The sequence below is a fragment of the Hetaerina americana genome, unplaced genomic scaffold (assembly GCF_022747635.1).
Source record: "Hetaerina americana unplaced genomic scaffold, ioHetAmer1.1.p SCAF_12, whole genome shotgun sequence".
Lineage (NCBI taxonomy): Eukaryota > Metazoa > Arthropoda > Insecta > Odonata > Calopterygidae > Hetaerina > Hetaerina americana.
In genome coordinates, this window is record NW_027286292.1 from 4,954,530 (window position 1) to 4,978,611 (window position 24,082).

General features: G+C 35.6%; 1 protein-coding gene and 1 long non-coding RNA gene across 6 annotated transcripts; one reads left to right on the plus strand and one right to left on the minus strand.

The window, feature by feature from the left end:
- Positions 1-2,009: 2,009 nt before the first annotated feature.
- Positions 2,010-3,407, minus strand: LOC139685852 (uncharacterized). Its single transcript, XR_011700236.1, has 3 exons — positions 3,347-3,407; positions 3,137-3,238; positions 2,010-2,070 (listed from the first exon to the last, which is right to left on the minus strand). It is a non-coding gene; the product is annotated as an uncharacterized lncRNA (long non-coding RNA).
- Positions 3,408-4,215: 808 nt separating this feature from the next.
- LOC139685661 (uncharacterized) lies at positions 4,216-14,332 on the plus strand. 5 transcript variants are annotated; one of them, XM_071582620.1, is made up of 7 exons: positions 4,216-4,666; positions 4,872-5,114; positions 7,909-8,096; positions 10,900-11,076; positions 11,173-11,407; positions 12,294-12,539; positions 14,096-14,332. In XM_071582620.1, the coding sequence occupies exons 1-7, from the start codon at positions 4,511-4,513 to the stop codon at positions 14,207-14,209; spliced, it is 1,359 nt and encodes a 452-aa protein (XP_071438721.1). In that variant the 5' UTR covers positions 4,216-4,510; the 3' UTR covers positions 14,210-14,332. The 5 variants fall into 5 exon arrangements, with proteins under 5 accessions (XP_071438721.1, XP_071438724.1, XP_071438722.1 ...); XM_071582623.1 differs by having other exon boundaries at positions 4,872-4,986; XM_071582621.1 differs by lacking the exons at positions 4,216-4,666; positions 4,872-5,114 and adding an exon at positions 5,194-5,300.
- The last annotated feature ends 9,750 nt before the right edge of the window (positions 14,333-24,082 follow it).

The following is a 24,082-nucleotide window of genomic DNA, read 5'->3' on the forward strand; positions in this document are numbered from 1 at the left end:
AAAACAAAGGAGCATCAGGAGGCAGTGGAAAAATTATGAGTGCAAGCATGGGGATGGGAACAGTAGAAGAGAAATGGGAGCATAACAAAAAAAAAGGGATATTGAAAGCCACGAAGGGAACTCTACGGACAGTTAATAGTAAAAGAAGAAGGAAACCATGGATTAGAGAAAAAATTATTGGGAAGACAGATTAGGTAGGGAAATGGAAGAACATAAACAGAGAATTAGGTTGAAAGATGTACAAAGACATAAATAATAAAATAATGTGGGAACTAATAGGTGAAAGAAGCAGAGAGAAGGTCAAGGTGGAAGTACTTTGAGTTTACAAAGTAAGTGAGAAATGGGTGTGCTGTACAGAAAAGCAAAACGTCTCTGTGGAACTAGATGGGAAAATTTGATGACACTAATAAAGATATAGCAGAAAAATTAATAATTGAGCTAAGAAACATTCTAGAGAGGTGGAAACATGCCGGTATGCATGGAGTATCTATATTATAAAGATTAGTAAGCCTAGTAATTTTAGACAGAGAATATGATGTAGATGCAGAGCTTATGACCAGCCATACTTGACCAAGAAATAGGAAGAACATGAATGGCATTAAAATCATATAAGGCAATGGGGATAGATAAATATGAAGTAACTTAAAGAGGTTTAGGAAAACATGATGGGGGAATAGAATGGCTTCAGGCGTCACTTTGTGGAAGTGATTCATTTCAGAAAATAAATACTTGGTTATTCCACATGGGTCGTGGTAGTCCAGTGGGTAGAGCGTTGGACTGCTGACCAGAGGGTCCCGGGTTCGATTCCCGGGCAAGGCACTCTGGGCACCTGCAGCTCCACCCAAGCTTAAGTGATTTTTCAGGTACCAGGTCTTCCTGGGAAACCGGCACAGGGAAAGGAAGTGGCCCCCCTACCCTGACGTGTGAATTTTCACACCCCGTATAGAGCTTAGTACTGGGTGAACTCTACCATTACCTACTAAACCGACCTTCGGGTCGATCACTGTGTTTATGTTTTTTTTATTTTTTACTAAATACGACCCGGGTTCCGTCTTACAAAGTCACCACCTGATGATGACTTTGTAAGTCGAAACCTGGGTCGTGTTAAATAAAAAATATATGTAGAATAACCAAGAATTTATTTTCTGAAATGATAGGGGGATTTTAAGCACAAATTCATTGCATTTATGGGGGAGGGATTTGGCTGGAAGATTTCATTGTGCCAGTTCCTATCCAAAAGAGAAAGGCAGCTGTATTAGAGGACTGATGGAGGGCTATAAGTTTAATGTCAAGTTACGCAAAAGTGGTGCTTAGGATCACCAACAAAAGAATTGAGGGCCAAATGGTGACTTTGGAGATGAACAGTTCAGGAAGGGGAGAGGCATATATGTATGGCCATCGCAGTGAGATAACTAATAGAAATGTATTATTAATATTTATTTAGGAGATTTCATGGTGTTTGATGGAGTAAATTGGGTACAATTAATAAAAGTATAACAGAAAATAGGAGTAGATTGAATGGATACATGACTTGTCCTAATCTGTACATGTCACTGACTGCTCAGCTCAAGGCTTTATATGGAAGAAATATACAAGGAGGGAATAGCTGACAAGGATTCTTAACATGGATTTTAATAAAAGAATATAGAAAATTTTACTATGGAATGTGGCTTTGTTCGGTGTGACAATTTAGTCAATGAAGCAAGATGATAGACATCTAATGGAGGCTTTTGAGATGTGGCTGATGAGAAGGATGTAATAAGTAAAATGAATGGAAAGGAAAACAAATATTAAAATTGTATACATTAAGGGGAACGAGAGGAGATTTTTGGGTGAAACATCAAAGTAAAATAGGAAGAGGAAAAGGATTGGGAAAGTTGGTCAGATGATGAGAGGAATACGGCATGGCATATTGAAGACAGGTTTATTACAGCGAGGGGTGTCAGGTTGTCTTGTTTGGTAAGGCATGGAAGTGTAGACGTGTTCAGTCTGTATTCATCAAAAACCTACCTCTAACTGTATGCTACCAAATAAAATTGGAGTGCAATGCTATTCTCAGCAGGTTACACACTGCCATGAATGGTTCCATATGAAAAATAAATGCAAAATATTAAGTGGTGTTGCCATGCATTGCTGCCCCATGCCAAGGAGAAACAATCAGGTACAGTTTAAATTATGAATTAAGGGCTGACAATTTTTGTTTCCTAGGGGTGCAAAGATTATTACATAATGCAAATTAAGGAACCTATCACATCAAAAAGAAACAATTTGCAGGATAGTGTTTCTGTATCTAGTGTATACATTACAAATTCGACAAGTAACTACAGTAAACAGGGTAATTTTCCCTTAAAAAGTATTACAAAATACGGTTATAAATTTCTCATGAGGATCGGGATGGGGCGGTGGCTAACGTACTTGCCTCCCACCCAGAGGGCCCGGCTTCGGATTCCGGCGGCGACAGATATTTTTCAATGACCCGATCCCTACTTGAAGCGCTTTGTTGAGGGCGCTTTGAGTGAGTACGCCGTCCGACGGATGGGAAGCTGCGGACCCCTTGGCGCCTTTCGCTAAGAGTAGGCTAATGCTGACGCAGGGTTTCTCTCCATCCTTAATCCTTTCCTGTCAATCCCTAATGACGCAAATTACCTTAGCAGTCGGTCGCCTCGCCAAAAAACTACTACTAAATGTATGAAAAATAAAATTTCAAGTAAATAACAACGCTAATTCTTAAAAAGTATAATAATGTGGCTTTTTCAAACATAGATTCACTTCTTCGGCACCTAACGGTAATTATTTTTATGAATTGACCCTGCCATGATTTCCCTAGAAAATAAAAACAAATATCACAAAAATTATATTTATACTATAAAAACACAGAACTATAACGAATATTTATGACTATAAGCACAGTTATCAACACGAAAGTTGGTTATATTAGTGTTGGAAGAATTCACCCAATACTAAGCCAAACGGCATATTAAATTCAAACATCAGGTTAGGTGGGGGAAGATCCTTTCAAATTAACTCCCACTATTTGTGAAAACTTCTCACACGGCAAACATCTGAAAAAAAGACTGCGACCCTTCCTACTGGAACAAATCTCTATGAACTAAGAGACTGTTTCGCCAAGTCAAACCTCTTGTGTGTATGTTCCTATTGTACTTGAATCATTACTGGGAAATGTTTCTTCATTTGTGTGGTGTTTCAACTATGACCTTCCTCATGTGAAAGCCCAGACCTGAGAAGAAAATAAAGATTATCATTGTTAGGTTTGGATAGAACAATTAAATTAATTCATATCATAAGTTCACTTTACATTAGAAATAATAGCCAACATCCCACTTACTACAGCTCACATTACCACGAATATACTAAATCGCATAATATATTTCATTCATATACTAACACATACAACGGTGTTTGCTAAACTGCATGCTTTTGTTTTCTCATCGGTCACGAGCTTAGACGATTCCTTCCGAAGTGTATCACTTTCTATTTAGAGAACGTACCGTTTTTAGTTCAGCTTTTAGGCATTCGAAAACAAACGCCTTATGATGATGTTAAATATTTCATTTCAATGCCGTATTTTACAATATGCCCTCGTCAAAATTTTGATGTGCTGTAATTGCGCCTGATTACTTAAATATCAATAATGAAATACCGGAAAACCAAAAAGAGCCGCAATAAATATTTATCCGACCTTGCGCAATCCAAACATTCCTAATTTCAATGGATTTAAATATTTTTAGCCTAAAGCCTAGAAGACAGTTAGAGAAACAATCATCGTCGGTGGATGCCATGATATGCCAAAATGATTTATAAATTCTTTCCTTTACTGATATTGCTTAATTTCTTCCGCATAAGTAATATTTTCAACGATAGGAAATGATGAACTTCAAATGGCCATATTTTTACCGATATTCCATGAAAAATTTACAGAATGTTTTTTTAATGAAGAAAGACTCCAACTATGATTCTAGTAGAATTATTTAAGTCGGAATGGGATTAAAAAATTAGGCACTAAAATCACATATAGTGGCATTACTATTTAAAAGTCAATACTACTTTAACTAAGAGAAATAAACATTTCTGTACTAGCGCCGTCAACGGACGTCGATGTCCCAATATCCTTTGAAAAATTAAATCTTTTGGAAGCTCAGATTCTAGTAGGAAATAATGTTCTATGGCCTAATATTAAATTTGTAAACAAAGCGATAAAAGTGATAAGGCGGAAAAGCTAATTTCAACGTGTAAAAATTTCTGATGTTCGTGTGGTATGAAGTGTAGTCAGTAGCCAAATTTTGTGCGAACAAGATCGTGTTGGCAATAAGTAGGCAAATATATTTTTCAGTTAGTTTAAATAAAGTGCGTTAGCGTGAAATGTTGTTGTTATATAGCAAATGGAACATTGTACTCCCTAACAAGATAAATTAATAATGACCAATTATAATCTTGCACGACATAACAACGAGCCCAAATATTTTGTGTGTATATTTATTATCCCTAGACAATGAAACGAATTTTTTCGAAAAAGTTCATCGCCCAGGCATTATTTATTGTTATGGCTTTTGTAATATGTGCATCCATGTACAAGCCAATTATCGTGAAGACAGATAACCATAGAGAAAATACACTTACTCTATTCTTGGACAGCTTGAAAGACCAGGTTAAGTATAAAATTGGTATATTTTTTTTAAATTTGGCCTGGTTCATAGCCAGAATGCTATCTTGTTGCATATTTGAATAAATAATTTTAGATTTAATATTATGCACAACACAGAGAACTATAATGATACATAGAAGTGTTGCGCATGATGCCGTGCAATTTGTTAGAAATGGGAAGGTAATGTTTTCATTTTGATTGCTTTCAGGATTGGTACGAAATGAATTGTTTCGATGGAAAACTGCATAGCACAATCGGAAAGACGCCGGTTAATTTAGATTCTTGGTCACAAGCTTTTGAGCGTAGATGTCAAATTTTGTGGGGCAAGTTTCAAAAAATATATACAGTTGATGTTAGAGAAGGAAAAATAGAATATTCCAATGCATTTGAGAATAAATTGAAACTTTGGTTTCATGACATGGAATATCTCGTTCAAGCAATGAAATCACAGGTTTGAAAGCCATTTCCCTAGTGTAAAGATCGGTTCACATTTGCCAGGAAGCCGTGAGCTGAAATGTCAAGTTTTAAATCTATTTCCTGCAACTCAATCGTTATTGAAATAATGAACTATTGCTTTAAGAAGGAAATATTCCAAGTGAGTGGCACCCCTTAATGATGATGCAGAGTTGCTATGGCGGTGAGTAACTCGCTGCTATCCCTTGGCTCTTGGGAATATCGTTTCGACGCTAGAGGGGGCATCTTTATGCCTCTGGGGTCCTAATGATCGTGCAGTTTTATACCACAGTTTAGCTTAACCCACTCTCGTGAAGAACTTTTATAACCCATCTCTTTTTTTCGAGCATAGCTGGCAAGTGCGAACCGGCCTTCATGCTATTTTTAACATAGTGATAATAGTAAGGTTTATCTATGATTGAAATTCCCCTTTAACATTACCTATATATGTACACTTGAAAAACCTCTGAGGAGCGGTTACACACCATGGTAAATGCAGGAAACAAATATCAATGCATAAAAAACACGTAAATAGGAGATATGTAAGAATTTATTTGTTTCATCAATAGGGAGAGAGGGGGTGGACAGATATTGGGAGGATAGACAGAGGGAGGATAAAGTGTGTGAGCAAGAGGGATGGTGAGGAGGATTAGGAGAGGAATGTGTTTAGAGGAGAGTGTATCCATTTTTGATCTTGAGATTTTGATTTTTTATATGCTTTACATAGACATGTGAGCCACTCCTAGAAATCCTCATCAAATATGCCTGCCTGTAACATTCTGATATTTATAGAGATACCATTTTAGCTATCTGGAAAGTATTATGACATCATTGTAAAACTGCTCATTTACAGTTTCATGGAGGACAATGAAATAAATCTCGAAATACTGTATTTTTTACTTAACTTTTGTACAAGTAAAACATAGCAATAAATATATATTCTCTGAAGATAAAGTTTGATGTCTTGGACAGAATAGTTCAAACTCAGTTAATGTAGCACTGACAGCGTGAAGGTGCTATTTTACCTTTTCAATCTCTTTTGTTTTGGCAATAGCTATTGAATTTACTTTCTGTTGAACCCATTCTTTAGATTCATCATCACCATTTCAATTTGAAAATAAGCTAATTGTAGCTCTTCAATTTTCCCTTTCTTACTTTATCTGGCCATTTGATCTTCACTATCCACCTCTGCACCTTGTTTTGGAGGCTTCCCTTTTTTTATCTCAGTTTCTGTTCATATGATCCCTGCCAGTGATCAATAGTCCCACACTCCAGTGGAAAGTTTTTGCCTGCTGATTCCTTCTTTGTAACTATATATTTGTATAGTATAGCAGTGTTTTCTTAATGTAGAATACCTTCTTAGTGTGATAGAGCATTTTCATTTCTTTCCAATTCACCTTCATTTTATGATACTCATTCCTGTTTCTTTCATTGTTTCTTCAGGTACGTAATAGAAATTATCACATTAAAACTTTCGCTGCTAACCTTCATCTTTGAGCAGTGGATGGTAATGGCATTGGCAACAAAGATTTTTGAAATTTCACATTATCCTGGCAGAAATGCTGGTATTAATATTATTGCTTAAAGGATTTCAAGTTTTTTATTTACTGAGAAAATTAGTTAGTTGCAAGAATTTAGTTTACAAAAAAAATCATATTTAAAAAATATTAATTGAATTAATAAACACATTAAGTTTCAAGTTATCTCAAAAATTTCACATTTTACTTAAATTTCAACTCTTATTGAGCTACTGCTCAAATCTGATTTTTACATAGATATGGTACTTCTTGAGTGACTAATACAAAAAAATGTTGGTTAGCTCAAAAAACAAATCATGAACTACCCACTGTAAATTATAATGATTTTATTATGAATATAATCCAGAGGCTCAGAAAATGCATAGCCTTTGGAGGGCGCAGAGAAGAATTCATTAGTGGCAGATACACATGGTATGTATGGAGTTGCAGTTTTTGATGGGATGACTGACTCAGCCTTTCCACATTCAATGTTAAACTTTTGTGTGGTTTATCCTCATTAGCTCCATCACTAATGGCAAAGTTGAACGTTTTCACTGTCAGTTTCACTTTAAATATTAGGTATTGTGTGCTGCAGAGGTAGCATGCATTCTAGAGATAAGAGGATTTGAGTGCTGATTCACATTCTCAACTTCACAGCATTTTCAATAAGGTGACTTCCAACTGAACTTAAACTGGGTGAATTTATTGAAATGAGAACATTTTGGGATATCCTAGGTGATACGGATTAATGAATTGGTCCCTTTCCCCTAAATGTGTACATTTCTAAGACTTGAGGGCATAGTTTGAAGTGAGTCTAATTTTTACTATAAAACCAGCGAATGGGATGATGATATGCAAAAAATTAGTCATAAATGAAATCCAGATTAATTAGTTTATTATAAAATTTTTTTATTATTCTTTGAATTATCCTGTGATTTTTTGATACTGTAATATTTTGGGATATCCTATGTGGCACAGGGAGAGCAACCAATCCCCTTACCATGTCTGTTTGTATTTCACACATTTTAGGGCATAGTTTTAAGTTAGCCCTAACATCACCGATCCGAAGGCTTTCTTGCGATTTTAAAACTTATATGCTCTTAATGAACTTAATATCATATTCTGTCATCATACTTTGAATGATCCAGCTTTATCTCACATTTTGATCCAATATATATTATGTATTACTCCATGTTTAATTGTTGATTTTATGAATTCTTAAGATATATACTTTCTTTCAGAGAGTCCTTAATAATATACTGCTTTGCATTTCAGTCTTCAATTCATGTGCGGAATCAATACACAAAGGAGCATACTATTTATAATCCTCTGAGGGCAAACAGACCAATGCAGCCACAGAATAAGGACCCCAAAGTCTATGTTGATGAGCTCTCTTCAGCTACTAAAAAAATGTGTGACTTCTGCAATTATGAAAAATTGACTGCAAAGGATATATTTGGAAGGTATCAGATAACCTTATTGAATTGCATGGAGGGTTTTTCCTTTATGATGGCATCTATTGCTTGAGGATGCCATGACATCGGCTTTGGGAAATGGCATCAGTAGCTGTAAATGTCACCGATGCCATCCGAGTGTCCGGCTGCTAAACCATGACATAATGGTATCATTGAAATAGCGTCGACAAATGAATTGCTCTGTGATTTTTATTTGTCAATATTGTCGTACAATATACACTCTAAACATGGAACTGCACAAGAATTCAGGGAGTTGATGTGGCTGATCCACTTGCTACAGGCTGCGAGTTGTAATAATTCTAAAGAGAAGGCTACATAATCAATCAAACCATTTGGTGGTATGTGACAAAGTTGTAGCTATTTTTCAATTCTTTACTGATATTACTATGTTGAAGACTGTGGTAGAGGAGAGAATCTTAGGCAAGTGAGGAAGAGTTAGGAATTGGATAGGCATGTTGGATGAAATGACAGAAGAATGAATCATTAAAGAGGGGCTTATAGTAGTGTCGGATGTCAGGCTGTGTTTTGTTAGGAGAGGCAAGTAAATGTATAGCTGTACCATTACATAGGCTGTGTCCATCCAGAACCTACCATAACTAGTAGATCACCAAAAATAATTAGAAAACATTTGACTGTATAACTGTATGATATAATTTAAGGCATACCTTAGATTTCACTGATCTACGACTTTTAACTCATAATTGTGTCAAGTTAGTAAAAAAATGGTTTATTTGCTATGGAATTTTGGGAACTAAACATTATCACTGCATAAGATAATTATTTGAAAAACCAAGGGAAAGTAATATTTGACTAAATGTAGCTTCATAATATAACCATTTTATATTTGTGGAATGGATTTTGAATTTCATCATTGGTTGGGATGGTTATCAAAATAGTATTTTTCATGAAAGCAACTGTTGCTCATGCTCAAATGTATGGCTGAAGATGCCAGTTGCAAGGTAAACAATGGTTTGCATCCTGCAGCCACTAAAGAAAGGATTGAAGATAGTGGAAGGGCTAATTTTTCACTCCTTGCTCCATCCTCTCCATTATCTTGAGATATACCTAGGTTGGTATCCAAAAAAATTATGCAGCCATTTTTATGGCTCCATTTTGATCCCTGGAGTGCCGCAGCAGTGTTTTAGAGAGGCACTGCAGCAGTGCCTCTCTAAAACAGAAGACTGTGATAGCCCATGCACTGCATTTTGATGAAACATAAACAAAAGCTGACAGCAAACATGTTTTCCTTCTCCACTGCCAGAGTTAAGAAATTAAGCAACTTCTGCAATCTGCATCCTGTTGCTTCACTGTCTGAGGTGCTGCAAAAATGGATATTTGAAAACGAGGCTTAATATAGCTTTAGTACATCAGCCATGCATGCAGAAGTCTTAACTTACACACTAACTTGATGATTTTCCTGCTCATGCTCAAAAGCACTTGTGCACATATATGCCTATGTACTTCATGCAATCATTTTTGTGTTTGACTAATTCTTTAACTTTTAGTGTTCAAGTTGGCATAAGTTTTTTGGGCTCTTGGGTTTGATTTTGTTGTGATTGAGTATCTTGGGAGGGAAGAATGGGTACTTGAATCTATCAGTGACAGGGTCTGTCTCTCTTATTTTATCACAGTGGTTGGCTTTAATGTTGGCGGCTACATCAAGGAATGATCATAATTAAAATCAATGATCCCATTAAATAAAAGGTATTTATTCACTGCTAATATAAGTGCATAAAATGTGTGAGTGAAGTGTGGCACATGGGTCAATAGTATGGACAAAGCACTAACTACTGGTCTTTTAACCAACCACCATTGGTGTTGTCATGGCACTTGCCATTAGCAACATATGAAGGCTGGTATGTATACTCAATGCACCAGCAATCCTATGGCCTTCACACCCTCCATAAAACAATACATTTTTTATATGATTTACAATAAAATCTCTCTACAGTTAACCTTTGCTAATCCAGACCACCTTAACTAATGTGGGCAGAGTCTGGCCATGTAGTCCTGTGATTTGTTATGAGGTCATGAGATGGCTGCGCTGTAGTACTTACGGAAAAATATTTTGCTTGGAAGATGAGAAGCTGTAGTAGCCATCTTATGGTAGTATAGGAATTCATGGCAATGAAATTCAAGCTGCCGAACAAAAACTTGCCAAAGACTTACATATATAGAAATTCAATGAAAGTAGTGGTTGGTTATAGCAGTTAAGGGAAGACATAATTTTATTGAAAAAAGTGCCTGGAGACATCAGCGTAATTTTAAGGGTAGTCTTCCCCGTAAATGTTATTCTGCATCATCTTGGAGGTCTACTACGTAGGGATAAAGTTGTAAGGCTGGTAGACCAGAGAAGCAAAGTTAATAATAAGTGTGGAGCATAGTATAGAGATAAATTAGTAAATTGTGCATAATGGGGAAATATTGTGTGGTTCATAGATGTGAATTTCTGTTAGTACTGCCTTCAAATACGGAAGAATTTTATTTTGCTCTTATTATTTTTTAGCCGCTGTGAAATATTTGGCCAAAATGTGATTTTATATACAGACATATAAGATTGTGAGCCTTAAATGAAGCTCTCTAGAAATTTCAATGTATATTTCTTGAAATTTTGCCTAATTGTATATACTTTATTTATTAAATTTAATTATTTCAGCTCTTCAAAATAAATATTTAGTTCCTACAAAATTGTTGTCAAGAGACATCTGGAAATTTACCACATTGCAACCCTCTGCTCTGCTGTGGTTTTATTTTGAACCCCTGATCTATAATGATTTTTAATGTGTTTCAGAATTGAGGGGAAACATTCTGTGACAGCAGCAAATGCGTTCAAACTGGACAAGTGGCATGGATTGATGCTCAGTAAAAGACATAATCCATCTGAAATTACTGAAGAAGAGTTTGTTGATCTTTTCAATACAACTTTGAAGTGGTTCAAAAAAGTTAATAGCATAGATAAATCCAGTAGGTAGGTAGAGAACTCACAAAAATTGATATTTTTTAAATGTTTTAAATTTCATGATTCATTTCTTGGATAAATAACCTACTTCTTGGTCTCTTATAGATTTTCTAATGTACTTTGGGATAGTTTGCCTCATGCTGGGGCCAGTCAATTACACCCTCATATACATGGACTAATGGATTCAGAGCATTATTATGGTATTTTAGAGGAGCAGAATGCAGCATCATTGGAATATTATGAAGCAACTGGCAACAACTACTGGGAAGATATAATTGAAATCCATCATGCTCTTGGTTTAACAAAAAGATTTGGTGGAGCTATTGCAATAACATCATTAGTAAGTATGAACTTACTGTGGGCATGGGGACATAATAACGTGATGCCAGAATTTTTTTTAGAATTACAATATTTTGTACTCAAATCACTTGAATTTCATTTTACATTTCTTTAGCTGCATGACAAGAAAGTAACATAATCAGATATCACCAATTTTACTAGCATTTCAATCAGAGATGATGAGTTTTAAATTTATTTTCTATCTGTTGCTTGGATTTTATTTGGATTTTTTATAATGATAGCATTTGTATATAGTCCCATCATGATGGGATTAGGATATTTGTTCTAGGGATATCTTGGGTGGTAGTTGTTGCAACTGCTGAAAGCCATTATTTTGCAATGTTGGCATTCTAGTATTGAAATAGCAATTGATATCCTCATTGTCAAGTCAAGTTTGAGTCTGAAACATCCAAATTGGGGAATAAATTTAGCATAAATTTTGCGTTATGTCATCATCATTGTATCAATCTATCTAATAAGAGTACTGCATCATTTTACTTCAATGCATGGGGTAAAGTATAATTTGCGATAACGTAATTGCTCAGACCACTTCAAGTGGTCTGAGCAATTACAGGCATTCTAATTTTTTATAAATGAAGTTTTATGCAAGGGTAAGAAATCTTTTAATTGCACTATTATAAAATATTTTTGGTAATCAAATGCAAGTTAAATGCAGTGAAAAAATAGTAATTATATAAACAGGTATGGTTCAAGTTTGTGTATGTGAGTTTGGATTTCTAAGTTCTTAACATAAAGTTAACTCTTTAGATTTACATGGATTTTGCACTAACATCATCAGTTCTTTGTATATTTTATTAAAAATCAATGTATAAAGTGTCAAGGAATCCATTATATTCATGCATTTTATAATTACTTCATTTTGTCAGACTTCCAGGAAAGATAATGAAGTCATATTGCTTAGTGATGAACCCTCTCTGGATCTGTTTCGGCTACTTTACTATGTTGTCCAAACATACTATCAAAAATTTAAACTGTACTGCCACAGCTCTGGGATGGCATTTCCTGTTCTTGGTGAAAGGCGTGATAGAAGCCTCCCTGCTCTGATTAGGATTGCCACGAGAGGAGACTGTGGTAGTGTGAGAAGTGATATTAGCTCCTTGGAGTTGTACACGGTAAATACACTTACAATTAAGATTTAGTGATATTTTAATGTCATTCACTGTATTTGATAGCCTTTGAAGTAAACGAACAAGAAAAAATATTTTAACAGTCCATGCAAAAGCATGACATGCCATCAGATTAAGTTATTGTTCCTTTTAGTTCTTACCCTCCAGAAAAGACAAATAGCCTCAATCATTGATGCAATTACCGAGAAACTCTCTTTCCATGCTCCTTATGGTAGTCTAGCGCTCTCAGGTTAAATTGAATTGTGTAGCTTAATCTCTTGTCCCTTGTTGTAAAATTTATGAGGATATTTTTAAATAAATAATTCCACTCGGAAGAGCGCAACTGTTTTGTTAAGACCAGGTGGGATAAGAGATGATTGCATTTTTTTGATATCTCACTCTTACCTCTTTCAGCATTGCAGAAGTGAGTTGAAAAATAAACGTAAAAAAATAGTGATGAGCTAGGTAATACTGAATATCTGGTATAAAAATAACATTCAGTTTTGAACTTATAAAGTTATAATAGTTAACCCATGGAATTCGAACCTTCAATTAAACAATAATTTTGGGAAAAAAGGTCTTGGTCTTTTATATGTTGCCAAATATGATAAGTTAAAAAACTGGACAATTATGAAAGTAGATTTCAATATTTGTCTTCTTAAAATTTTTAGCTTATTAAAAAATGAATTGGTGCAATAACTTCCTACGTTTAGAACTTTTGTACAGCCAATTTCTAAGCCATTAGAATGAATTAATGATTTTCAGTAAAAATAGGTCAGCTTGCTTGTGCCAGTTCTTCGGATTAAAACTGGAACTACAATTGAAATTGGCATCAACAATATATGAAGCAAGGGCAGTTCCCGGGCAAGGCACTCTGGTTACCTGCAGCTCCACCCAAGCTATATGATTTTTCGGGTACCAGATCTTCCTGGGAAACCATAACCGGCACAGGGAAAGGATACCCCCCTACCATGATGTGTGAATTTCACACGTCGTCGGGCTTAGTACTGGGTGAACTTTGCCATCACCTACCAAACCGGCCTTTGGGTTGATTACTGTGTTTACGGTTTTTTTAGTACATAAAATTCAACCATTTAAGTTTGTAAATGTAGAAAAACTTGAATGATGAGTTTCTCCCCCAAAAATTCGGTGTGTACGTTATATCCTGAAGCAATATTGTGTGCACCTCAAACGTATTGTAAACTGCTTTTGGTGTATTTATTATCAGTCTCAAATGTAATAAATGAAGTAGCATCAACTGCAACACTTTCTTTGTGGGTAACTGATGTTTTGTATGGAACTGAAATAAGTAGAATGGGATGAACTGGGGGTGATAGCATTTTGCATAACCAATCTAGGAAGAAAAATTGTAAATTGTTATTAATTACTATTGTTTAATGAATATTTTATGCTTTCTCCACTGCTGGTAAATGCCATGTTTTCCAAAAGTCGTTAAATGCATCAGATGTACTTCTCCAAGTGTGTGTAACAATTATAGCTGTTTATCTTGCTTTAATGTAAAGAAATGCAATTAATTATTAATATTTCACGTTTTGTTCCAGGCTTACAATGTCAATGTAGATGTCTACAAAGTTATTTCAAACATTTCAGACACAGTGACAAATTTGACTGCTAGAAGTTCCATTGATTGGAATCCAATGATGCCATGGCTATAGTAAAGTTCTGTATTTAGATCAGTCAAAAAGAAAAAAATGAAACAGCTTATTTTTATATGAGTGGAACAATTGATGTAATTGATTCGGAGAACTAACATTAAATGAAAATCAATTGAGAGTTAATATATTTATGTTTTCATTTATCATATCCATGAACTTAAATATGTTCAAATATGCTACCTTACATCCTGTACTTTGAACTGGACAATGAATGGCTTACTGATTCTATACTTGACTATTGGATATCTAATACAGTATTTCCTTGAAAGGATGAGGGCCTCCTATTTAAGGTAACTACTATTCATTGTATTGCAGTTTCTCAAATTAATACTGTTCTAATGTTATGAGGACCATTAAAAATGAAATTTTCCACCTCATGGGGAGTGGAAGATTTTCTTCCGTTCTTGTTTAATCCCATTTTAATTGCCTTATAGTTTGTATCCTCCCTATGCACGTAACTACCGTATTGCCTGACCCATAAGATGCGCTTCTATATTTCAAAATGTGCTCTAAAATCAGTTTGCGTTGAATGAGCCCATAAGACGCAGGCTAGTTTTAGAGCACATTTTAAAGTACATCTTATGGTTGAGGAAATACAGTAGGTACCGCATACATGGGTGTAATTTTGAAATACAAGCGCCAGCTGATTCTCCAAGAAAACGCTTACTATTATGTATTTTTTCCCATATCAGTTGTAGCAAATGGTTGCCATTATTACAAAAATTTAATAATATCACTTTTGAGTCAGTAGCAAGCAACAGTTTTAATATTTAGTTGAAAGTACTTGTAAAAAATAAATATATACATGCAATGTAGTTACACAATGTTGTTACATCTGACATGTGGTGCTGACACAAAACTTAACATGCATTGGTCAAATGCCCCTCTGCTGGTACATACGACCTCGTACATACATTGTCTCTCTTCCGACAAAGTCTTAGTCTACAAGCATGTATCCTTAATAAGTATGAGTGTTTTGTAAAGGCTTAGAAAATGGTTTTTTATTACAAATTTTGATTTGTATCAATTTTGTTACATCTCACATGTGGCGCTGCCAAGAAACATACAGAAACATACCTGTAATATGCATTGGGCTAATCTCCCCTTGCTAATACACATACGACCTCGTACATGCATTTTATCTCTCCTAATGAAGTCAAAAGTCTACAGTCGTTTAACATTAATTAGTTTAAAAGTTTCATAAAGGCTTAGAAAATGGTTGTTTTTAGTGCAAATTACAATAATGTCAAAATGATAACAGAAACTAAGTTTCACATAAAAAGATAAAATGATAATACCCTCATGGGATCTTAAGAGAGGCAATGTCATATAATATCACATTTAAACTTGAATGTATGAATTATGCTTCAGAACAAGGAAGCAAGGCAGCTGAAAGGTGTTTTGGCCTGTAATGATGAATTTCCATAATTTATGATGAATAAAAGTTGATATACATGTAGCCACTAATTTTTTAATTTAGCAATTCAGTTGGCCTAGTATAAAGTGTTAATATCAAAATAATTTGATCTTTTCTATATGATCCTACTATTTGTCATAAATTCTGACCTGAAAATCAGGGTATGTCTTATGGGCCAGGAAGTATGGTATATCATATCTTTTATCTTGTGAATAATTTCTACGAACTGCTTTAGTGATGATAGTGTAAATACATTGTGAACTGGTATTTCAAACACATAAGTTAAATAATATAAATATTGGTATCAATCTGAAAGAACTTCATGTACATTTGATGCTTATTTGTAAGTCTCAATTTTGGAAAATGGAGACATACAAATATGTATGGCTAGTCTGTAGGAACTAACTAGCTGCCAAATGGAAGAGGAAAGAATTTTCTAGAGTAGCAGGCATTCAGTGCAGCTTAGGTAGGCTTTCATCAATGTTCAGTGTGGTAATGATTTCATGGCAATGACATGAAACCCTTCGCCAAGTTAGTTTACCAAGGCCATTGATAGGTTATGTTTATTATGTACAGTTTTGGGGAATGCATCCATAAATTAGGAATATATCATCACATCCTGCTATCTCAGCTTGGAGGCTCTTTGCTCAAATATATCTTCTCACAATGAATGTTGGAGGATTAGCATGGCAGAGGACATCTTGTCTTCATTGATTAGGTAGGCTATAGGGTGAGGATTCCTTGTTATGGGCTGTCCCTTTGTAAGAAATCTCCAATATTCAGAAAAGAACTGTGCGTCCCCCAGTTAGCATGTGTGTTAACGATTTTCTGGAAGTCATAAAGGGTGAGAAGAGATTGGTAAGATGTTTATGGATGAAGGTGAATTTCTATGCTACAATTTATTCACCGCATCCATTCCTGGAACTCAGAAAATTCTTTCAAGATAATAAATACATTCATATATCTTTCTTAAACTGAAAGGGATGATCTACTTCACTTAGGTCACAGTCACAGTGCTATTTGATGAGTATGTAAAGGGCTGGAGAGTCTCCTTTGAATAGTTTAAATGCGTTGTATATGACCAACCATAAACTTTCAACCTCTGGTGCAGGTTATGAGGATACAATAAATTTTGAATGTGATCAGAAGAGGCATCAGCTAAGCAAAGAATGCGGAAGTCTCCTCCACAACCATACTTTTGACTAACTTCTTTATGGCTTCTACGATTGTCTACACACTCTCCAATTTATATTGCTTAATGCTGGGCTGCACAATTTTATGCAGTGTGTCATTTTATATCTTTATGTTGCTTTCTGTTCATTTCATTTCAGGTATGGACATTCCAAAATGTAATTTAGTCCATCAAACACTCAATTTTGAACACTAATTGTCTGTCCAATAAGATCATTCCATAATTTTTATCAGCCAGATCACTACTGCAATCTTCCTTTAGTTATTGATTTAAGAGATTGTCTTTATTTTGGCCATGGCATTGCAGGGTGTTTATGGCTTAGGGTCTCTCCGCCAAATGTCACCCTCATCTGCACATGGTGCTCCTGCTACTTCATAGGTGGCTGTGGTAATCAAGTGCCTCACAGGTTTCGGAATCATTTAGCATCTCTGAAGTCCCCTCTGGAGGTAGAGGAAAGATTTTAGAGGTCAGAGGCATTCCTCTTGCCCCATAAGTGAGAAATCACCTCTATAGGCGGATGAACTTATCAGAGGTCAGCAGCATAGGATTTGGTAGACAAGGAGTAGGCAAACCATCACATTAATGGCCCATAGAGAATCCATAGGCCTAGTAGACAAAATATTGATAGTAATGGTTTATTGAGGTGAAATATTCTAGAGTAGTATGCACAAAAGAAGGTATCTCAATGGGCACGCTCTGGTGAACACTGTGATGAGTGCTAAGACCAGCAAGGTAAAGAAGAAATCATCTGTTTTAAGGATTGTAGATGGGAATGAGAGGACAATGAAAGAAAAAATGGAGAAAATTCGTTTTTAAAACTGTAGAGGTATAACATCAGCATTTTAGAAAAATGCAAGACGTGGAAGGGGAAAGGGGAGGAGTAGAAAGATTTGAAATGATATATGAAGGATGAGGATGTAGGGAAAGAGGTGTTCATTTCATGTACGAATGTTGCAATAAAAATATTAAGGTGATGTTTTTAAGTGATAGAATGCCAGCATCCAAGATATCAAGTGTCCAAGTGGATAACTAGGTCATATGCCCACATTGGGAACAAACAAGGAAGAAGTAGGCCATATACATGAAAAGATGGGAGGTGGGTAAGGAAAACAGAATGGTCAAGTTACAGGATCTATCCCAAAAATAAATGATCTTTTTTTACTCCAAGGACATTATCCACCAAGAGTTTGTGCCTTAGGGATAGACAGTGAACAGTCAGTTTCAAGTGATAGTTCTTGGAAGGCTGTGGAAAAGAGTGCAATGCTTCAGGAAGGAGATCTTTGCCAACGGGATACACCATCCCACAATTTTTAGAAGGCTGAATAACCAAGAGGCCGGGACCAGGTGTCTGAACAAGGTTTCCATCTATGCCTTCCAGGAAGCATACCACTACTATAAGGGGACTGGCATTAGTGAGTGGTTCGATGCACAAGGGTGCCATTATAAATCATTTTTGTACTTTGATCTGCAATAAATATTTTATGAGAAATATTCTACTTAATTTTGGGGCAGATCATTAATTTCTGCAGTTTCCAGCTTTTTTTGTTCTAATTGTTTTTATTACCTCTTGGCATTTGTCATGCATTATAAAAAAATTTTAAAATTAAATAATGTCCGAACTTGGGTTTAGCCATCAGCTGTGGTGTTATTTAAGCACATTTAATGAAGACCTCTGACTGGAAAAAAGAAAACTTACTATATTTCTTCCATTGAATAAGATTAACCATAGGTCTACAGATTTCACCATTTTGAGTAGTGGGAAGAAGACATTTATTTCAATCAAGGTATTCTATCTATATAAAGGTAAGTTTTGGATGATCCCTTATGACTTCAAAATATCATGAGAATTTCCTCCCTCTTTGCCCTACATTAGTTCTCTCTTCATTACTTTCCTTGCCTTTATGCTTTCCATTGAGTCCCTTCACTTCCTCTACCCAGCTTACCCAATGTTCTCCTCTCTAGCCTAGACTTTTGATGTATTCACTATATTTCAATATTTCCTCCATCCACTTCCCCTGTTTTTTTCAGATTTCCCCCAGTTCCTCTCTTCAACCACATTATTTAAAATCTCAGTGTTTGTCTTTCCCTCTCTGCAAATTATTTCCTACATTCTTCAACAGACTCACATCTTAAAATTTCAAATAATCCCTGCCTTCAATTTTTCCCAAAGATCTTTAGTAATTCTATGGGGATAGTATCTACTCATACTGTTCTGTTCAAATTCATCTTCGGTAGTACTTTTTCTGTCTCACTATCTAGTATTCCTGGACCCAGGTAATCCTAGTCTCTGTGGCATTTCCTTTCTCCTTTTCTAAACAGGGTGGCCTATCATCTTTACCATAAACCTCAACATATTCTTTCAACCCACCTTGAACCCTTCCATCTCTATTAATAACTTCCTTGTCTTACATTCAGTGCTAGGTATAGTTTTTCCCTTGCTACCTACATCTCAAAATTCTAGTACCTTCTTATATAGTACTTCTATTATGCCGTGTATTTGGGATTCCTGTATACGATTACACTAGTCATTCCACCACATTTACTTGGCCTCTCACCTAAGTTGTATGTTAAGCTCTCTGTACATTATTCTCCCCATATATATGTTAGTGTTCTTCCATTTTCTTCTTTTATCAATTCTCTTCAGTAGCTATCCCATGACCCATGGTTTCTTAACTATGTATCTTGTTCTCTACCATTCCTATTGTTTATTTGCTGCTCTTTGCATCCCATGTTAAAGCTCCACGCTCTTTTCCTCGATTGTTTTTACCATTGTATCTTCATCTATTTTCTAGATATTTGGTTGGGCAGATTTTTTGTACTCCTTTTTACATAAATTAAACCTTTAATTGCATTTCATGCCAACTTAAGTATAATCCAAATCTATATCCACTACTGGGAAGCTATGTGAGATTTTGGTTCTGTTTGATAAGTTGAGTCATGATAGAATCTAATTGGTATCTACATACTTCTCCTGGCATCTTTAATGTTTATTATGCCTGTGATCATATTTGAACCAGGTGTTAGTCATCATTTTCATAGAAAATTTTGTTTGGCACTATCTTATTTATTGCCCAATTTTTTAGTTTTGGACTTTTGTAGTTGAGCTTAGGCATTAAGTGAATTAATTTCAATTACACATTTTTTAAAGTTTGTTTTTAGTGCTTGCCCAAGAAATATTCCAGGTTCTAAATTATTTCATGACCTTTCAATATTTCGTTAAATTTTCACCATGGCATATGAATATAGCCAAGCAAACATCATATTTTGTTTAAACTTTACTTCATAGTTGCAATTAATTTTGTTTCTAATCAAAAGAGCAAGTTGAACCAGGAACCAAACTGATTCTGTGATATACTTATATAATTACACTTTAAAATTCTCTCAGATAGATTATAAAATGCCTTTAGATTGCACCAGTCAATAATGGCCTTTGGATTTATTCTTGTTTAATATTAATGAAATCACAATTTTCACAAAAGGTGCCACTATTTTGTAACCATAATGCTTTGTTTTAACAAAAATGTATTTTAATCGAGACAACATTTCATTTATTTTTTTAATTATGCACCTTGTATTATATCTTTAATGATAATATATAAGCTCTTATGGTGAATAAAAAAAATGAGATTGCTCTATTAATTACTTCTATATGGCTCACATTCCTCTGATTTTTCTTGCTTAATGACTTCAATTTCGTCTCAATTAGTAATTTAACCTAGCCTCTAAAATGGAAGCTGAGACTTATGTTATTAGAGTTGGTGTCCCATTGTATTTGTATTTTTGAAATTTTAGTGCTTAAAAAGCACAATGCTTTTGTGTCTATTTAGCCCTACGTAAGCAATATCAAGAATCATGGTAGTCGCAATGAATCAACAACCACACATGTGCTCTGCCTCACTAAGTAAGTAAAGAAACTATCTAAGAGTATATATATATATATATATATATATATATATATATATATATATATATATATATATATATATATATATATATATATATATTTATATAACCATAAACACAGTAATCAACCTGAAGGTCAGTTTGGTAGGTGATGGTCGAGTTCACCCAGTACTAAGCCCGACGACGTGTGAAATTCACACATCAAGGTAGGGGGGCCAGTTCCTTTCCTGGTTATGGTTTCCCAGGAAGATCTGGTATCCAAAAAATCACATAGCTTGGGTTGAGCTGCAGGTGCCCAGAGTGCCTTGCCCAGGAATCGAATCTGGGACCCTCCGGTCAGCAGTCCAACACTCTACCCCCTGGACTACTGCGACCCACATATTTAAATTTACATGTATATTTACATGTGTGTGTATATATATATATATATATGTATAATGCGCTGACACAATTTAACACAAATAGAAAAGAATAGACACATTTAAAAGAACACTCACACGGTAAATTGTTCGAGCTTTCGGCCCTCTCAGAGGCCTTCTTCAAGAGAGACTGAAAATATGCTATTGCTGAGGAGAGGGGAAAGAGCTATGGGCGGGGAGGGGAGGTGTGGAGGGAATGCTGGGAGGGAAATTAAATATGGCGGTTAAGGGTGGGAATTTTAAAGGAACGGAAGGATAGTACGAGGGTCATCCGGAAAGTAGTACCCGTTCGTGCCGCATGAAGTGCTGACGACGCGAGTAGCCGCTGGACGAGGTCAGATAGCTTCAGTGGCTTGTCTGCCTTCTCTGAGCCAAGTTGCGTGACGCTAGCATTGCCTGTGTTGTTTCTGTGATTGTTTACAATGTTTAAAAAAATTGAGAACGCCGCCAGTTGTGAAGTGAGGGCAGTGATTAAATTCCTCAATGCAAGAAACGTTCGCCCATGTGATATTCATCGCCAATTAAAGGAGGTGTATGGAGACAATGTAATGGACGAGTCGTCTGTTCGGCGGTGGTGTCGCAACTTCAACATGGGGAGGGGGAACACACACGACGATGAGCGTTCGGAGAGACCGTCTGTCATTACAGACCAACTGGTGAGCTCAGTTGACGAATTCGTGAGGAACGATCGGCGCGTCACAATTGATGACATCTGTGAGCATTTTCCCAATGTTTCTCGAACAATTGTTCATGAAATTGTTAAACACCATCTGCATTATGCAAAAATTTGTGCAAGATGGGTCCCTCGCGTATCTCAATGAGCTGGCGGCGAAGGACTATGCAGCAGGAATACAGAAACTTGTCACACGTTATGACAAATGCCTTAATTTGCTTGGAGATTATGTTGAGAAGTAGTTTAAAGTATCCTCTTTCAAATAAAATTTTTTATGTTTGTTAATATTTACTTTTGTCTTTTTATTTCACGAACGGGTACTACTTTCCGGATGACCCTCGTATGTAGGTGGATTCACGAGTTCTCACCTCTATGTTGGTGGCTGAATCAGGTAGGGATTCTAGGATGCTTAGAGCAAAACACTGGTCGAATGAAAGGTTGTGGGAATTGGCGTGTGAAGGGATCTCCCTTCACACGCCAATTCCCACAACCTTCCATTAGAATTTTGAATCTTTGGAATAAATTGATTTTATTCTTTAAAAAAAAAATTTGAATTCTTTAACTTATAAGGCATTATTAATATTTCTACTGGATGTCTAATCCTTTGATTGGTTCATCTTAATTATTGGTGATGTATGATTGGTACCATTTATTTTTGGTATAGGTACCTTGTTATAAAAAATACGAGACGTCCAGTTTTGGCCTAATATGATGATTAATCGGTAAGTAGTTGGCTGAAAAGTATTCGTAAATGGTTACGAAATGTGTTAATTGTCACATGGCTGATGATTTGACTGGTCTTGCTATACCGGTAAAGTTTAAAATATTGCACATCTATTCGTTGAGAATCAATGAAACTTAAGTGCTAATCCAAGCATATGCACTCGTCATGAATTGCAGTTCCTTTTTTGGCAGTTGATTGTAGTAAAGGAACATCATCAGGAAGAATTAATATTTATGTACAGGATAGAGTTTTAGCCATCCACCTAGTATGATGTATTCCACCAGATATGAAAAATAATACTCTTTGAGAAGGAAGCACTCCCAGAAAAATCAATGTTTAAAGAGCTTTCAAAAATCTTCTCTGTGGGATTTTTATTTACCTTCCAGACTTATTTAGAATAATGTCTCCTACCACGTCCTTAAATTTTCTTAAACACATCACGGTGTGTCAGTCTTGGATTACAATTTTTAAATTCTCCCTGTTAATTTGATGTCATATATGCCAAACCTGTTTTGAGAAAGGAGCATTTGGGCCCAAGTATTTTCCAAATTTTTGTGGAAGACACTCTTTCCAATGATTTCATAGGCAGTCATGTCAGCATGATATCCTTTCGTAGTTACTGTCCTGATAAATTGGAGGTGATAATCACTTTTCCCTGTTTGTGGCCACCAGATCTCAGCAAAATGCTTGAACTTTGTCATTGAAATTCCATTCCTCTGGCAGCTTATGTACAGCAATAGCATCCATTTCCATAAGTTTTCCTAAAAACCCTAATAAATTGCTCAATTAGCCTATTGGGAGCGATAAGAGGCATTTTTTATGTATGACTTCCTTGTTAATCACGAAAGGAAGCATTTTTATGTCTCACAGTTTGGTACTTGCACCCAGCTCACTTTTTATAAATGCAAAGCAAAAGTTGTCTTCATTATAGAGCCCTCTCATGGCTGCAACAAATAGATAATGATCGATTGGCAATAAATATATTATCAGCATAGTCATGTAGCACCTCGGTTGCTGCTGTCATAATGTTCACTGCATCCACCTCTAGCTTTGCATTTGTCAAATGCTGAGACAAGTGTTGCTGCAGTCAATCAAGCGAGTCTCCACATTTTCATACTTCAAGAACTTTTTCTCTAACAGCTTCAGCTGTGATTTAAGTAACTTAGCACCAAACAATAAAATCAGGCAATCTAATGGATCATTGCTTTAACTTAAAATACTAAAACTAATTATTATATTAAAGTTTTTGGTTTCCTAATATTAAAAATATTATGAAAACATATGCATATCAAAACCACAGTAAATAACCTAAAGTTCAGTTTGATCGGTGAGGGTAAAGCTCACCTAGCACAAATCCCAAAGGCATGAAACATTCACATGTCAGGGTAGGGGGCCAGGTCCTTTTCCTGCACTGTTTATGATTTCCCAGGAAATTCTGATACCCTAAAAAGCACAGTTTGGACGAAGCTGAAGGTATATCCAGAGGCCTCCCCAGGGATCGAACTTGAGCTCTCCAGTCAGTTGTCCAACATTCTACCAACTAGA

Bases quoted from the DNA above. Each gene is read 5' to 3' on its own strand.
- LOC139685661 (XM_071582620.1), top strand. From the start codon at position 4,511: ATGAAACGAATTTTTTCGAAAAAGTTCATCGCCCAGGCATTATTTATT. The intron at 4,667-4,871 runs GTTAAGTATAAA...GATTGCTTTCAG, and splicing joins TGGACAGCTTGAAAGACCAG to GATTGGTACGAAATGAATTG. The intron at 11,408-12,293 runs GTAAGTATGAAC...TCATTTTGTCAG, and splicing joins CTATTGCAATAACATCATTA to ACTTCCAGGAAAGATAATGA.